This window comes from Neofelis nebulosa, chromosome 2, assembly GCF_028018385.1.
Source record: "Neofelis nebulosa isolate mNeoNeb1 chromosome 2, mNeoNeb1.pri, whole genome shotgun sequence".
NCBI lineage: Eukaryota > Metazoa > Chordata > Mammalia > Carnivora > Felidae > Neofelis > Neofelis nebulosa.
In genome coordinates this window covers 63,159,852-63,176,301 of record NC_080783.1, presented here as the reverse complement: position 1 = coordinate 63,176,301, position 16,450 = coordinate 63,159,852, and the positions used below count along the sequence as shown (strand labels likewise).

The 16,450-nt window shown below is 34.4% G+C and overlaps 1 protein-coding gene across 9 annotated transcripts in view; it reads left to right on the top strand.

Moving 5' to 3' along the window:
- The window catches only part of UBR3 (ubiquitin protein ligase E3 component n-recognin 3), a 239,015-nt gene that overhangs the window by 100,975 nt on the left and 121,590 nt on the right, over positions 1-16,450 (top strand). For all 9 annotated transcript variants that reach the window (XR_009257324.1, XR_009257322.1, XM_058714506.1 and 6 more), the window contains exons 18-19: positions 460-610; positions 3,061-3,157. Coding sequence is in view for 7 of the 9 variants with exons in the window: in XM_058714506.1 (XP_058570489.1) it covers positions 460-610; positions 3,061-3,157 (248 nt within the window). In the remaining 2 variants the exon portion in view is untranslated. The remainder of the gene's footprint in view (positions 1-459; positions 611-3,060; positions 3,158-16,450) is intronic.

Below are 16,450 nucleotides of genomic sequence, written 5' to 3'. Positions count from 1 at the left end.
GAGCATCCGACTCTTGATTTTGACTCAGGTCATGATCCCAGTGTTGTGGCATCGAGCCCTGTGTCAAGCTCTGTGCTGAACATGGAGCCTACTTAAGATTCCCTCTCTCCCTGGGCTCCTCTCGTGTGTGCTCACTCTCTGAAAACAAAAAAGAAAAAAAAAAAGAATGGAGATTAATTTTATAAGCTTTTTTTTTTTTCATTTCTTAAAATTTGGTTAATTTGTTTTGGGGAGAAATAAACTTGGGAACTACTTTAGCATATAAGCTAGAAGTAGGCTTGTAGGTTAAAAATATTTTTAAAATTCACAATTAATAAAAAGTTACTGAACTCTTGTATTATATAGCCCTCTTGTGGCCAGTATTACATATTACAGCCAATTACTCTTAAAAATAGAAACTAGAGTACCTTGGTAATTTTATAAAGCTGGCTTTTAGGCATTAATTTTTTTTCTTGACACATACATCATATTCCAGAAAATCCAAATCCCAAAAGTGGTATTATTCCAGGCAGTTACAGCTTTGAATCAGTTTTATCAGCTGTAGCTGACTTTAAGGCTCCTGTTTTTGAACCTGGAGGTTCTATGCAGCAAGGCATGTATACTCCTAAAGGTACGTTTATATATGTAAATATATTTTTCAGAAATGGTTTTCTGAAGGTAAGTTGTGTACGTAAAGAAAACATTTTGCTTTTTATTTATTTGTCTTTGAGTTATTCCTCAATTTTCTTATAGATGTGTGTTTGTTTTTTTATGGTATATGGTGATATTGCTTCTATTTATTTACAAATCTATGGTTTTATGTTACAGGAAACCTTCTTAGATGACTCTGAGTTAGAAAAGGAACTTTATATATGAATTCTAGTTCATTTTTATATGTGAATGAGCTGTAAATGAACCAGAAATTATAAAACAATGTATATTAAAAATTTTTTTTAAATCTATTCTCTAAGTTTGATTTTGAAATAGTTCTCACTACCCAAAATTTAACTTGAAACAGTTAAAATTAAAATCCAGATACAATACTGATTACATTTTCCTACATCCTATGTAAATACATAAAATCTTTTCCTTAAGTGGTTGGTTTTCCAAGGTTTTCTCCTTAGCTTCATAGATGACATGCTTGCCAAGCGCCACAAGTAGTGAAGTCTTCATTCACAGTCTTGTCCTTTTCACTTTCACGTGTTCACTAATCTAAGTTAAAAGTTTGAAGGAAGTACCACTTACATGCTTCTTGACTTCCTAAACACTCATTGTCTAGCTGAAAAACTGATGCCCATGTTGAAGGTGTGAATAACATGTACTGTTTGGCAAAATCCAGCAGGATAAGCCTTATCATGTGGGATTTTTCCAGGAGTTTGCAATGGTGAATCCAGAGTCTCTGGTTGCAGTGTGTATTCCATTAAAGGAAAAACACAGTGTTTCTCTATTGTAGAGAACTTCTCAGGTGGAGCTGCATCACATAGTACACTGCTTATTATGGTGTGAGGATTACCTCTGTCCTGGTCACTTGCGGTCCTTATAAAAAACACGGGTTCTTGTGCCTCACCTCAGTCTGTTCTCATCAGGATCTCTCGGGATGGATTCTGGGAATCTGCTTTTTTAATAAGCTCTGAAGGTGATTGTCATGCACAGGAAAGTTTGAGACACTGACATCGAGCATTGGGCTTTTGAAGATTAGATTAACTGGTTTGTGTGATGTTTGGATTTGACATCTTATTTGTAAAAATGAGAGAGTTGGGGTAGATGAGTACTTTTAAAGCTTTTTAAAAAGTGGTTGAAATAAGCCTTTGGTTTTGGGCAACTAAACCTTAACTAAATCTGTTATACAAAACCAATAAAAGCCAACCTGCTCTTGTTAAAGTGGGTGCAGGTAGTAGACGTGGCTTCTCGACTGTTTTGTCATCTCCTTGCTCTTGAAGTGGCCCCAGGTACACTTGTGTGGGAATCCACAGAACACTAAAGCCTGCCAAACTAGTTAATCACTAACAGTTTTCTTCTATTGCTGTGGTTTTATTCTGATAAAAGCATTGGCATTTTAGTTGTACAAATTAATAGATTAAAAAGTGAAGGACAATAAATGATCATAGAAATAAGAACAAAGGTCTTTGTGAAGGCCTACCTTAAGGATCTTAAGTCATACTTAGGATAATTTAAGACGAATGAATAGTCTGTTACATGAAAATAGGGACAATTGTTAACAGTTTCTTATGCCAGGAAATTGGAGTTACAGTAGATATGTAGAGAGAAGCTTAAGCTTCTTACTGTTTTCAGATGTTAAGAATTCTGCTAGGATGAGATGTGAAAAAATGATCTAGGAAAGATAACACTCTTAAGGCAATGGTTTCTGAAATTATTATTTGCAGGCCATGCTGTAGATTTTTTCTACATCTAAATACCATCTCTGTTACTGTATACATAGTATGCTGTATTTTCTTGAGTGGATTCACTTCTTTAAATTTCACCTCATGCTAAGCATGATTATGAAATCATGGGTTTTATATGCAATGTACAAGTTCTTAATACATGTTAATATAATTGTATAATTGTTAAAAGCTTTGTGCACTTAAAATCATCTTGTATACCACCACTTGTACACATTCCACACATGGGGTAATGGTTCCTAATCACTTCTACAAACCAAAAATATTACAAAGACTCTTGAAAATCAATAGCTCATTAATTTTTTGATCTAGCTTTCACATTTTTATCTTTGAACGTTTTCAAATTTGTTAATGTGTTTTTTTTTCTTACATTCTATTGGCACTTTACAAAAAAAACATGAACTAAACTTTTATGGTGAAGCATTATCACATTGTAATACATTTTTTTTTTTGCTCACTAGTTCTTACTGAAATTAAAAGAATAGTCATAATGATGAAATTATGATTTTTAAGACTTAGAAAAGTAGTTATGATATCAAGCTTATTAAAGCAAATATATGATCCAATTAAACTATCCCATCTTATAAATTTAAAATATACTTAAATGTAATTAGTCATCAGAAATTGACCTTGTTCCTAAGAAGTCAGTGTTTTGTTTCTACTTTCTTTTGAATAATAGCTGAAGTCTGGGATCAGGAGTTTGACCCCGTCATGGTCATTCTTCGAACAGTTTACCGTAGAGACGTGCAGTCTGCAATGGACAGATATACAGCATTGTAAGTCTGTTATGCTAGTATAAAATGGATATTTTATATTTATGTAGAAAAACTTTAGTTATAACACAAATGTTATATGCAGTGATTAAAGTATACTCTCAATCTTTAGAGGAGAAAATAATATTTTAAGATTTAAAAAAAATCTGCCATATATTTATGTTCTCAAGATCTTGATCCAAAATCTGATAAATATTATAATGTCACAAATAGACTAAAAAAATAACAAACTTATTTAGTTGCTGTTTGACTGGTGGGATGCAAAACTTGGTTTTGTGTTGTTCTGCTTTCACACCAGTAGAGGAGGCACAAGTTAAGAGAATAAAATTATCTGATCTCAGCTATGATGGGTATCTACCAAAAGTTTCGTAATATTGCTGTGTTTTTCACAACTGGGAAAATAGCCAAAGAAAAATGAATTTTATTTGTAAATATTTAACAAAGTGGTTTAAAATGTTGATGATTGCAGAAAAAAGTTTTGAAGAATATCTTTTTAATGAAGTATTCATTTTTGTTATTGTTATAGATTATTTTTTAATGTATTGTTTCCACCAATTTTTAAACCTTAATGTTATATTGCTGAACATCATATGATACCATGTTTTATCTGTGCTTTTCTTTTTTTATTAGGTTTTTTTTAAGTTTTTTTTGTTGTTGAAGTTTTTATTTTATTTTACATATTTTTTACAATTTATATCCAAATAGCATATGGCACAGCAATGATTTCGGGAATAGATTTCTTAATGCCCCTTAACCATTTAGCCCATCTCCTCTCCCACAATCCCTCCAGTAACCCTGTGTTTGTTCTCCATATTTAAGAGTCTCTTCTGTTTTGTCACCCTCCCTGTTTTTATAGTATTTTTGCTTCCCTTCCCTTATGTTCATCTGCTTTGTATCTTAAAGTCCTCATATGAGTGAAGTCATATGATATTTGTCTTTTCTCTGACTAATTTTGCTTAGCATAACACCCTCTAGTTTCAGCCACATAGTTGCAAATGGCAAGATTTCATTCCTTTTGATTGCTGAGTAATACTCCATTGCATATATACACCACATCTTCTTTATCCATTCATCCATTGATAGATATATGGACTCTTTCCATACTTTGGCTATTGTTGAGAGTGCTGCTATAAACATGGGGGTGTATGTGTCCCTTCGAAACAGCATACCTGTACCCCTTGGATAAATACCTAGTAGGGCAATTGCTGGGTCATAGGGTAGTTCTATTTTTAATGTTTTGAGAAACCTCCATATTTTCCAGAGTGGCTGCACCAGTTTGCATTCCCACCAGCAGTGCAAAAGAGATCCTCTTTCTCTGCATCCTCATGAACATCTGTTGTTGCCTGAGTTGTTAATGTTAGCCATTCTGACAGGTGTGAGGTGGTATTTCATTGTGGTTTTGATTTGTATTTCCCTAATGATGAGTGATGTTGAGCATTTTTTCATGTGTCAGTTGGCCATCTGGATGTCTTCTTTGGAGAAGTGTCTATTCATGTCTTTTGCCCATTTCTTCACTGGATTATTGGTTTTTTGGATGTTGAGTTTGATAAGTTCTTTATAGATTTTGGATACTAACCCTTTATCTGATATGTCATTTGTGAATATCTTCTCCCATTCTGTTGGTTGCCTTTTAGTCTGCTGATTGTTTCCTTTGCTGTGCAGAAGCTTTTTATTTTGATGAGGTCCCAATAGTTCATTTTTACTTTTGTTTCTCTTGCCTCTGGAGATGTGTTGAGCAAGAAGTTGCTGTGGCCAAGGTCAAAGAGGTTTTTGCCTACTTTGTCCTTGAGGATTTTGATGACCTCCTGTCTTACATTTAGGTCTTTCATCCATTTTGAGTTTATTTTTGGGTATGGTGTAAGAAAGTGGTCCAGGTTCATTCTTCTGCATGTCGCTGTCTAGTTTTCCCAGCACCACCTGCTGAAGAGACTGTCATTATTCTCTTGTATATTCTTCCTGCTTTGTCAAAGATTAGTTGGCCATACGTTTGTGGGTCCATTTCTGGGTTCTCTATTCTGTTCCATTGATCTGAGTGTCTGCTGTTGTGCCATTATCTGTGCTTTTCTGAAGCATATGTTAAATATTTTAAAAACAAATTTTATTTATTTATTTATTTATTTATTTATTATTTTTAAAAATTTACATCCAAATTAGTTAGCATATAGTGCAACAATGATTTCAGGACTTAGAGTCCTTAGTGCCCCTTACCCATTTAGTCCATCCCCCCTTCACAACCCCTCCTGTAACCCTCAGTTTGTTCTCCATATTTGTGAGTCTCTTCTGTTTTGTCCTCCTCCCTGTTTTTATATTATTTTTGTTTCCCTTATGTTCATCTGTTTTGTCTCTTAAAGTCCTCATATGAGTGAGTCATATGATTTTTGTCTTTCTCTGACTAATTTCACTTAGCATAATATCCTCCAGTTCCATCCACGTAGTTGCAAATGGCAAGATTTCATTCTTGTTGATTGCTGAGTAATACTCCATTGTATATATATACCATGTTTTCTTTATCCATTCATCCATTGATGGACATTTGGGCTCTTTCCATACTTTGGCTATTGTTGATAGTGCTGCTATAAACATGGGGGTGCATGTGTCCCTTCGAAACAGCACACCTGTATCCCTTGGATAAATGCTTAGTAGTGCAATTGCTGGGTTGTAGGGTAGTTCTATTTTTAGTTTTTTGAGGAACCTCCATACTGTTTTCCAGAGTGGCTGCACCAGCTTGAATTCTCATAAAAGCAAATTTTAAGTGATATAAATGTCTTTGATCTTGAGAAAGTATTTGTCAAAGTTTAAGTGTAGATATTAGGTATAATTGAAACTTCTTTTTTGCCAAGACAGTGTAGTAATAGATATATGTTGAATTTATGATCCATCAGAGACCTATCTGAAGAAAGTTTATAGTATAGAATTTTAGTATACCCTTCCTACCCCCTAGAAAACAAAAACAAAAAACAACGCATAGTTCAGCCATCAGCATCTCTCTTTACCTTTCTTTAAAACCGTTGAAGAGGTAGTCTCAGGTTCTCCGTACTCTGGTTTCTTAACAACTTCTTTTTATATGGTTTTGTACCTATTTGTTTACTTGTAGGCTTTTACTAGACTCTTAGTTCCTTGAGGGAAGATATTTTTGTCTCTCCCTTTACATCTTTAGTGCTTATTTCAGTGCTGGCACATAGTAGGCATTCAGAATATATTCGTTGAATGAATAAATTTGAGTAGTTCATCTTGAAAAAAGATGGACGGGAGGAAGCATTTGCATGGAAAGCCTAATGTGACATAAACACTGTGGTCTTAAGTGGCTCTGCCTTTTTCAGGGGGTGGTAGTGGTGGCTAGTCATTTGAATATATAAAGAGTATGTATATAGTAAATTTTATTGCTTTTTTTAAACTTTGTAATAAATAGAAACTTGGACTGGGATTGGGCTCAAACTTTCAAAGTTTTTAGGGAGCCATTAAATACTTAATGCAATCAGTTTTAAAGGGGAAATTTTATTAACAATACATATTTATTGAATGCTTGTTATATGCCAGGCACTCTGTAAAGCAAACAGCATTGTATCTTTTATTTTTCACATAGCAGACTTAATTGCTCTGAGCACTTAATTTCCTTCATTGAGAACCAGTAGTTCTCAACCAGGAGTGATTTTTATCCTTCAGGGGACATTTGGCATTGTCTGAAGACTTGGGCGGTTGTTACTGACATCTAGTAGAAGCTAGCTAGATCTGTCCCCCTGAACAAGAATTATCTGGCCCCAAATATCATTAGTGTCAAGACTGAGAAAGCTGGTTTAGACCCATACTGACATAGAGGTATCCTTTTTTTTGTTTTCTGGTATCTTGTCTTTTGTAACGTATTTTGTGTTATTAGTTGCTTAGAACCAGATCATAGTTTGATTTATACCCACTTCACATAGTCATAGAAGACCGTATCTTCAGAGCTATTTTTATTAATTTTTCCTCTTTCCTGTTTTGTTCTCCATATTTTTTCTAATTCTCTCACGTCCCCCATTGGGCTTTTGAGTTCCTTCCTGTACAATATCTTTATAATTTCTTAGTAATTTCTGAAGTGCAGTGATGTGTCTTGGCAGTTTGGAAATCTCTGTTTTAAAAGAAATATGTATTTTATTTTATTAAAAAATTTTTAATGTATATTTTTGAGAGAGAGAGAGAGGTGAACAGGAGAGGGGCAGAGAGAGAGAGGGAGACACAGAATCCAAAGCAGGCTCCAGGCTCTGAGCTGTCAGCACAGAGCCCTACACAGGGCTTGAACTCACAAACTGTGAGATCATGATCTGAGCTGAATTTGGATGCTTGACTGACTGAGCCACCCAGGCGCCCCAAGAAATGTATATTTAAATAAAGCAGTAATAACAAAGGACAAATAAATGTACTCTATAGCTTCAGGCTAAAACTCTTTAATCATTTTCTTATAAGTTAATTTATGTATAAACTATTATATTCATGTGGTAACATTTCATGTACTTAAATATCATACTCATGAGTAAATGTATTAGTTTTTATGTAAACCTTAATTTTGTTTTGAAATTTATTTTGTATGTGAAATAATAGCATCTGCTTTCTTCATGTGATACCTTTTATTTGCTGTATATTTGACTGTATAGTTGACTGTTTCAGTTCTTATTAGAGCACAACGGGAAATAACCCTAAATGGTAGGACTTCCTGGTCATTTTCATTTTCTTTTACTTCTAAGGGACAAGAAGTGGCTAAACTGATTTTACTGAGTGTGATCGTTTTTTTATTTGCAAGAAGGCAGTAGAAAATCCTTGTGAAGAATTATGGTGAAAAATGATTGGATAAATTGACACTATTATGTGTTTAAAATCAAGCTTGGTGCTAGGCCCTTTTTAGGCGGTTAGTAATTGCTAAATTAATGAAAAATAAATTTCTTTAAATTTTTGTGCTGAGTGTTTAGGTGAAAACAAGCCATTTGCTGTATGTAATGGTTAGATGTTTAGAATCTTAGGATCTTGTTGCTGGAAAAGGCCTTTAAGATCTACTATCCAGGTTGCATCAAAGTGTCTCTGGGGCCATCACTGGAAGAGCAGGTTGGGCAACAGCAAGAGAAGGCCTAAAGAGAATGGAGGTGGCTCATACTGCTTTCTTCACTCCTTTCCAAATACCCCTTTGTGGGCAGTTCAGCTTTTAAAAGGAAAACAAAAACAAGACTACAACAACACAAACACAAACCCAACAGTTGGAAAACCATCAATATTGTATTTTATGTATGAGGACATTGTGGCCCAAAGAAGTTAAGTGAAAATGTTTTTTAATGGCAGTATTGGAAATATTGTCTAGGCCTTTTCCAACCCGCAAATGTGATTTTTATACAGTGGCTGTTTTAAATTCAGCTGGAAAGTAAGTTTTTTCAACTATAATTTTTGATATTTCTATTGCTTCCCATCTCTCATCTTGAAGGAAGGTTAATGACTGCTGGCCCATGTTTGAAAGTATGATGTATGAGTTTATATACATATCATTTTTGCTTCAACCTAGTCAATAATTAGGTGTTGGTTTGAATCACTTGGAAATTTTTTGCTGTCATGTAGCTTTTCATTTGCATTATTATATTAGTGCTTTTGAAAAGAGCAGTCAAAATGATGTATTACCTGCTGCCTTGAACAAATATATAACCTTTATTTTGGAATACTTTATTAATCTAGGTGCTACATATCTAGGAGCTAGCAAACAAAGAAACAAAATGCACACTAAACATGCTTATCTAAACTAAATGAAATAGAACAGTTGAAATATTTTATCATAAGGTATTGAGATTTTTTGAAAATTATGCTTTTAAATAGCTACTATAATAGTATATAGAAACCAGCTTTTTTTTTTTTTTTTTTTAAACAAAGTTTTATGTCTTTCTCATCTTGAATCATAGATGCAACTCATTTCTCTGGTATATTAATGATAGATATCTTTTTGTTTTTTAGTTTTTCCCCCCATTTACATAATATCTGTTTATTCTAAATTGAGTTTTCTGTTGTTTGGTCTCTGGCTTCCATATTAGAAGCGTTCTTCAGATGTCTGATCATTCTGGCTACTCTTGATAAAGAGCTCGGAGTACCTTGGTGTAGCTTGTAGATCCTGAGTTTTAATGTAGGGTGATTTGGGCAGGCAGGTGTGTTGAGAGCCTTTATGTTAGTCTCTTTAGAACTTTCTTTTTGGTCTAGAAAGAGTCCTTAGAGAAGTATTTTCATATATTGCCCAGAAGGTAATGGTTTGACTGCCATTATTCTGTGAACTGAATGGGAGGAGACAAAGGCCTGGCTCTGAATCAGAAGTGAATACTGTGGCTTTAATTCCCCATCCTCCTTCCTTTAACTGTGCTTGTGTTTTACCTTCTCCAGAGATGAATTCTCCAGTCAGAATTCTGTTGGAGTGGGAGAGAAACACTTCTTACTCCCCATCTACTACTGAGGTACCAGGTGCTGTCAGTTTCTGACCTTTTGAGGATTCTGCAGTGTTACTTGGATTGATTCTCAGTTTTCCCAATTGTCTTCTTGTGATTTGGCTTTCTTAGGTCTACTAGTTGAGTTACCATGCGCTCATTTCCTTTCCAATTAACAAAATTTTGCATTTTTTTTCTTTTCTGATTTTCCCCATCGTTGTGGTTTTCATCCTTTAAAAAATACCATTATCATAGTTCTGTTGGAGTTTTGGGTGCAAGTAAAATTAAATACTTATGTTCATTCTTTGATTTTAACTTCAAGAGCTGAATGTGCAGCTCACTTTAATTTGCATTCTCTGGATTACTAGGTCCTTGAGGTTGAGCTTTAAAAAAATCTATTAATTTCTCTTCATGTTTCTTGCTCTGAGAACTGTGTATACATTATTCTTTGCCAGTTTTTCTAGTAGGTTGTCTAAAGTTCATTCGGTCTCAAGTTTTACTTTTTATTTATTAAAAAAAATTTTGTTGGGGCGCCTGGGTGGCGCAGTCGGTTAAGCGTCCGACTTCAGCCAGGTCACGATCTCGCAGTCCGTGAGTTCGAGCCCCGCGTCAGGCTCTGGGCCGATGGCTCGGAGCTTGGAGCCTGTTTCCGATTCTGTGTCTCCCTCTCTCTCTGCCCCTCCCCCGTTCATGCTCTGTCTCTCTCTGTCCCAAAAATAAATAAAAAACGTTGAAAAAAAATTAAAAAAAAAAAAAAATTTTGTTTACATTTATTTATTTTTGAGAAACAGAGTGAGACAAAGTGTGAGCGGGGGGGGTGCAGAGAGAGGAGACACAGAATCTGAAGCAGGCCACAGGCTCCAAGCAGGCGGTCGGCACAGAGCCTGATGCGGGGCTCGAACCCACAAACTGTGAGATCATGACCTGAGCCAAAGTCGAACACTCAACCGACTGAGCCACCCAGGCACCCCAAGTCTTACTTTTTATAGTTAGATCTGTAACCCACCTGGAATTGATTTTTGTTTGTGAAGTAGTGATTTATTTATTCATTTATTTTTCTCTTATAGAAAACCAGTTGCTTTTGGTTCATTTATTGAACAGTTCATTCCTTTGTCAATGATTTATTAATATGCTAATTTTGTCATAAACACTTGATCCTCATTATTTGCAAATTTGGCTACTTGCTAAAGTTTAAACCCCAGATTAATACTTTCTCCTGGGTATTTGTTAAAGCTTTCTCCTGGGTATTTGCAGGTGTGTGCGGACATGAAGAGTGCACCTAGCTGAGGTTGAACAAAGTTCTGTCCTCTTGTTTCAGTGCTCATACTTTAAACAAGTGTCCTTTTTGTAGTGTTTTTAGAACTGTTTTTGCATTTTTGTCCTGTTTACTATTTAAAATGGTCCCCAAATGTAGCTGAAGTGCTGTCTGATATTCCTGAGGGCAAGAAGGCTTTGATGTGCCTTACAGAGAAAATTCGTTGTTAGATTAATCTTCATTCAGTCATGAGTTATAATGTTGTTAGCTGAGAGTTCAGTGGTAGTGAATCAATAATATGGTACATCCAGAAAAAGGTAGAGGAAATTCACTGATCTGTACACGGGGTCATTCCAAAAGGGGCTAAAATAACAACTGTAGTGTGTAATGCAGCTATGGAAAAGCTGAAAATCTAAATTTGTGGACTCATGAGATGGTGACTGATAAAAGGTGTAGAGGATAACATTGTTATGAGACTGCAAGCCAAAGAAATTACTGTCATGTTTAGCAAGGGTCAGAAAAAAGGTAAGCCCTACTTTGCTAGTGCTGGCTGGCTTGCACGTTTCAAAAGGTAATATACTGTGAAAAATGTTAAATTTGCAGGCAAGGCAGGCTCTGTAGTTCATGAGATGAAAGAATTTTAAAAATACTTGCTAAGAGTTCTACAGAAAAGGGTTATGTTCAGAGCAGGTTTTCAGTGTTGATGGGACTGTCTTGATTTGCAAGGACATTGGCAAATATAATGTAAGTTGGAATTTTGATTAACAAAATTGACCCCAGATTTGCAGGAACCTAATTCTGTATTTCTCCTAGGAGCAATAATTCAGTGTGGTGTTTGTGGTGTCTTTATAGAGCATAACTACTGTGAGTAAAGTCAGTTGACTGTATCAGGTATCATGTATATAGACCTATTTCTCTTTTGTTCATTCTGTAAATTAATGCCGTACTATCACAAATATTGTTTCCTTCCTCCCTCCCTCCCTCCCTCCCTTCCTCCTCCTCCTCCTCCTCCTCCTCCTCCTCCTCCCCCTCCTCCTTCTCCTCTTCCTCCTCCTCCTCTTCCTTCTACTCCACCATCACCACCACCACTTCCTACTCTTCTCCTCCTCCTCCTCTCTTCTATTTATAAGTTGTTTATTCTTGGCCTTTTGCCTAGAATTTTATGATCATATCAAATTTAATGATGAAACATGTTGGATTTTGATTGAAATTGTACTGATTGAAATTATCTAGATTAATTCCTAGATTAATTTGATAGGGATGCCATCTCTTTTTTAAGTTTTTATTTTAATTCCAGTTAACGTATGGTGTTATATTAGTTTCGGGTGTAGAATATAGTGGTTCAGCAGTTCCATACATCACTTTATGCTCATCACAACAAGTACAGTCCTTAATCCCCATCACCTATTTCACCCATCCCCCCATCCATTTGCCCTCTGGTAAACATCAGTTTGTTCTCTGTTAAGAGTCTGTTTCTTGAGTTGTCTCTCTCTTTCTTACTTTCCCCACCCCCATTGCTTGTTTGTTTTGTTTCTTAAATTTCACATATGAGTGAAATCATATGGTATTTGTCCTTCCCTGACTGACTTATTTCACTAAACATTATGCTCTCTGGCTCCATTCGTGTCATTGCAAATAGCGAGATTTCATTCTTTTTTACAGATATGTAATATTCTATTATATATGCATACCACATCTTCTTTATTCATTCATTAGTCAGTAGAAATGCCATTCTAACAGTAATGTGTTCTCCCACGTATGAACATAGTGTGTATCTCCATTTATTTAGGTTGTCTTAAATTTCTTTCCATAAAATTGAGAATGTTTTGGTATCTTTTATTAGACTTATCTTATAAGTAGAATTATCTTATAATTTTTATAGATTTATGGTATATTTCCTATAATTATCATTTCTTTTTGTTCTCGTGAATAAGAATGCAATTGATTTTGGGGCTTTTATTAGTTCTAATAATTTGTAGATTTTTAAAGATTATCTATGTGGACCATTAAATTATCTGGGATTTTGTCTCTGTTTTTCACACAAAGATTTTCTATGTGGGCCATTAAATTATCTGGGAATAATGATGATTTTGTTTGTTTTTTACACACTCTCTTGTCTTTGCTGGCTAGTCTCAACTATAATACATAATAATAGCAGTGATGAAAAGCCTTCTTGTCTTGTTCCTAACACTTTTCATGTGTCACCATTAGATACAATGTTTACTTTAGTAGTTTTGTAGTTACCTTTTGTCAGATTGAGGAGATTCTTTTTTATTGCAAGCCTACCAGGATTTTTTATTATGATTGAGTTTTTAATTTTATTAAGTGCTTTTCTTGCATCTCTGTAGATGATGGTATACAATCCACATATCTTTGCATTATTGGGAAAAACCCAATCTTGTCATTATTCACTTAAAAAAATATTGCTTGATGTGGTTTACTGATTTAAACATTTTTTTCCCCCATTATACTTGTAAGAGTTTGGTCTTATAAGATAGTCTTTTTTTTTTTTTTCTTAAGTTTATCTTTATGTATTTTCAGAAGGAGTCAGAATCCCAGGCAGGCTCTGCGCTGTTAGTGCAGAGCCTGATGTGGGGCTTGAACTCATGAACTGTGAGATCACGACCTGAGCCAAAGTAAAGAGTCAGATGCTTAACCTGCTGAGCCACCCAGGTGCCCCATCTTAGAAGATAGTCTTATACATTTTTAAAATCATGTTGTTTTCATATTGGTAACAGGTTGTATTAGCATCATAGAATTATTTGTGTATCTTTTATCTTTTTGCTATTTTCTAAAATTTATGTCAGGAGTTGGAGATTATCTGTTTCTTAAAAAAATTGTTTTAGGCAGCTTTATTTAGATATATTTTACCTACAGTACAATTCACCTATTTAAAAAGTACTATTCAGTTAGTGGTTCTTAGTATATTCAACAGAGTTGTGCCACTGTCACCATAATAATTTTAGAAAATTTTCATCATTCTAAAAATAAACCCTCATTATTCATTAGCAATTACCACGCATTTTCCCCAACCCTACATTCCCTAGGCAACCACTAATCTACTTTCTGTTTCTATGGATTTACCTGTTTTGGACATTTCATATACATGGAATTCAATGTGGTCTTTTGTGACTTGCTTCTTTTACTTAGCATAATGTTTTCAAGGTTCATCTACATTCTAGCATGTATCAATACCATTTTTTTTTTATTGCCAAGTAATATTCCATTCTGAGGATATCCACTTTTATTGGTCCATTCATCAGTTAATGGATATTTGGTGCTATTATGAATAATACTGCTATGAACATTTGTGTATAAAATTTTGTGTGGACATATTTCATTTTTCTTGAGTGTATGCCTGTGAGTGGAATTGCTGGGCCTTATGGTAACTCTGTGTTTAATTGTTTAAGGAACTACTAGATTGTTTACCAAAGCAGCTTCAGCATTATGCATTCCTATTAGCAGTATATTTGGGTTCCAATTTCTCCTTATCTTTACTAACACTTGTTATCTGTCTTTTTGATTATAGTAATCCTTGTGGGTATGAACTGGTATCTCATTGTAGTTTTGATTTACATTTCCCTGATGGCTAATGATGTTGAGCATATTTTTATTTGTTTATTGGCCATTTGTTTATCTTCTTTGGAGAACTGTCCAGATCCTTTGCCCATTTTTAATTGTATTAACTTTTATTATTGAGTTTTAAGAGCTCTTTATGTATTATGAATACTTATCAGAAATATGATTTGTAAACATTTTCTACTATTCTGTGGGTTGTGGTTTGCCTTTTCACTTTTTTGAATGTCATTTGAAGCACGAAAGTTCATTTTAATGAAGCTTAATTTATCTGTTTTTTCCTTTTGTTACTTGTGCTTTTGGTATCATATCTATTGCTTAATCCAGGATTACAAAGACTTATGCCTATTTTCTTCTAAGGGTTTTATAGTTTTAGCTCTTATATTTAAGTCTTTGATAGATTTTGAGTTAATTTTACATATGGTGTGAGATAGTGGTCCAACTTCATTCTTATTTATGTGAATGTTTCTTGAAGTTTTGATAGAACTTACCTTTTAAACTACCTGGGCCTGATGTTTTATTTTTGAAGGAGGTGTAATTTAAAACTGATTTCACTTTCTTTAAAGCTTATAGTCTTAGAATTTTTACTCCTTTTTGAGAGGGATTGTCAAGTTATATATTTCTAAGAAATCTTTTATTGTCTTTTAAGTATATAATAAAAAAATTGTCTTTGCCTGTTTATTTCTATTATTTATTTGTGTTTGTTGTTTCTTATTCTTGATTAGTCTTATCAGAGGACTGTCAGTTTTACTGTTTTTTTTAAGAACAAGCATTTGGTTTTGTTGTTACTTCTTTTTCCCCCTTGTAGTCCATTTTGTTCTTTTTTCCTTATTACTATCTTCTTTCAATTTAGTTTGGATTTTCTCCCTTAGACACTTAGATTTTGACTTTTTACAAAAACATGCATTTATGGTTTTTTTTTTTTTAATGTTTTTATTTATTTTTGAGACAGAGAGAGACAGAGCATGAACGGGGGAGGGGCAGAGAGAGAGGGAGACACAGAATCGGAAGCAGGCTCCAGGCTCTGAGCCATCAGCCCAGAGCCTGACGTGTGGCTCGAACTCACAGACTGCGAGATCGTGACCTGAGCTGAAGTCGGACGCCTAACCGACTGAGCCACCCAGGCGCCCCCAAAAACATGCATTTAATGCTGGGGATTTCCTTCTAAGTACTGCTATAGTTGTATTCCACGATTTTTTTTCTCTATAGTTTAGGTTCTAATTTAAAATTTTTTCTATTATGATTATAATTATGTCTGAATGTATAAGAACATGTTATAAAATGTCTGCATGTCTGAAGTTTTGAGTTATCGTGTAGTGGATTTCTAGTTTTATTTGCTTTGTGACAAGTGGTTGTGGCCCATATATCCATTCTTTTGGTATTTTCTGAAATTTACTTTCAATCCTAGTATTTTGTAAATTTTCATAAATGTTCTAAGTGCACTTAAAATTATATGTGTTCTCTAATTATCGGATGTTCTATATTTGTCTTAGGTTCAAGCTTGTTAATTATGTTGTTAAAAATCTTGAAAATCCTTACCAATTTTTTTTTCTTGGGCTTTCTGTCAGAAATATGTTAATGTCTTCTATTATGATTGTGAATTTGTCAGTTTCTCTGTGTAATTCTCTCAAAATTTGCCTTTTGTATCTTGAGTCTGCTGTGATTTGTATACAAATCATTGTTAGTTTCTTCCTGGGGAGGCTGTTCTTCCATCACAGAAGAGACAGAGAAGCTCTCTTACTTCTCCTAGTGAGTTATCCTTTCATTGAGGGTGAAGCTTTTCAAAAGTGTCAGCTTTATATGGAATCTCAGTTCCAATAGCTTGAGATCTGCCTACTCAAGGACTTGAAACCATCACTAAACACGTATTTAGTGCTCATTGTTAATTCCTTCCTTTTCTGGTAACTTGGGAAGTTCACTTTCTTTTTTGTGAGTTGAAATATGCATTAAAAAGATTACATTTTATATTTTAACCAGCTTTCCCAGCTGTTTCTAAGTGGGATAGTTTTTCGGTTATCTGGTTTTTTTTGTTTTTGTTTTTTCCAA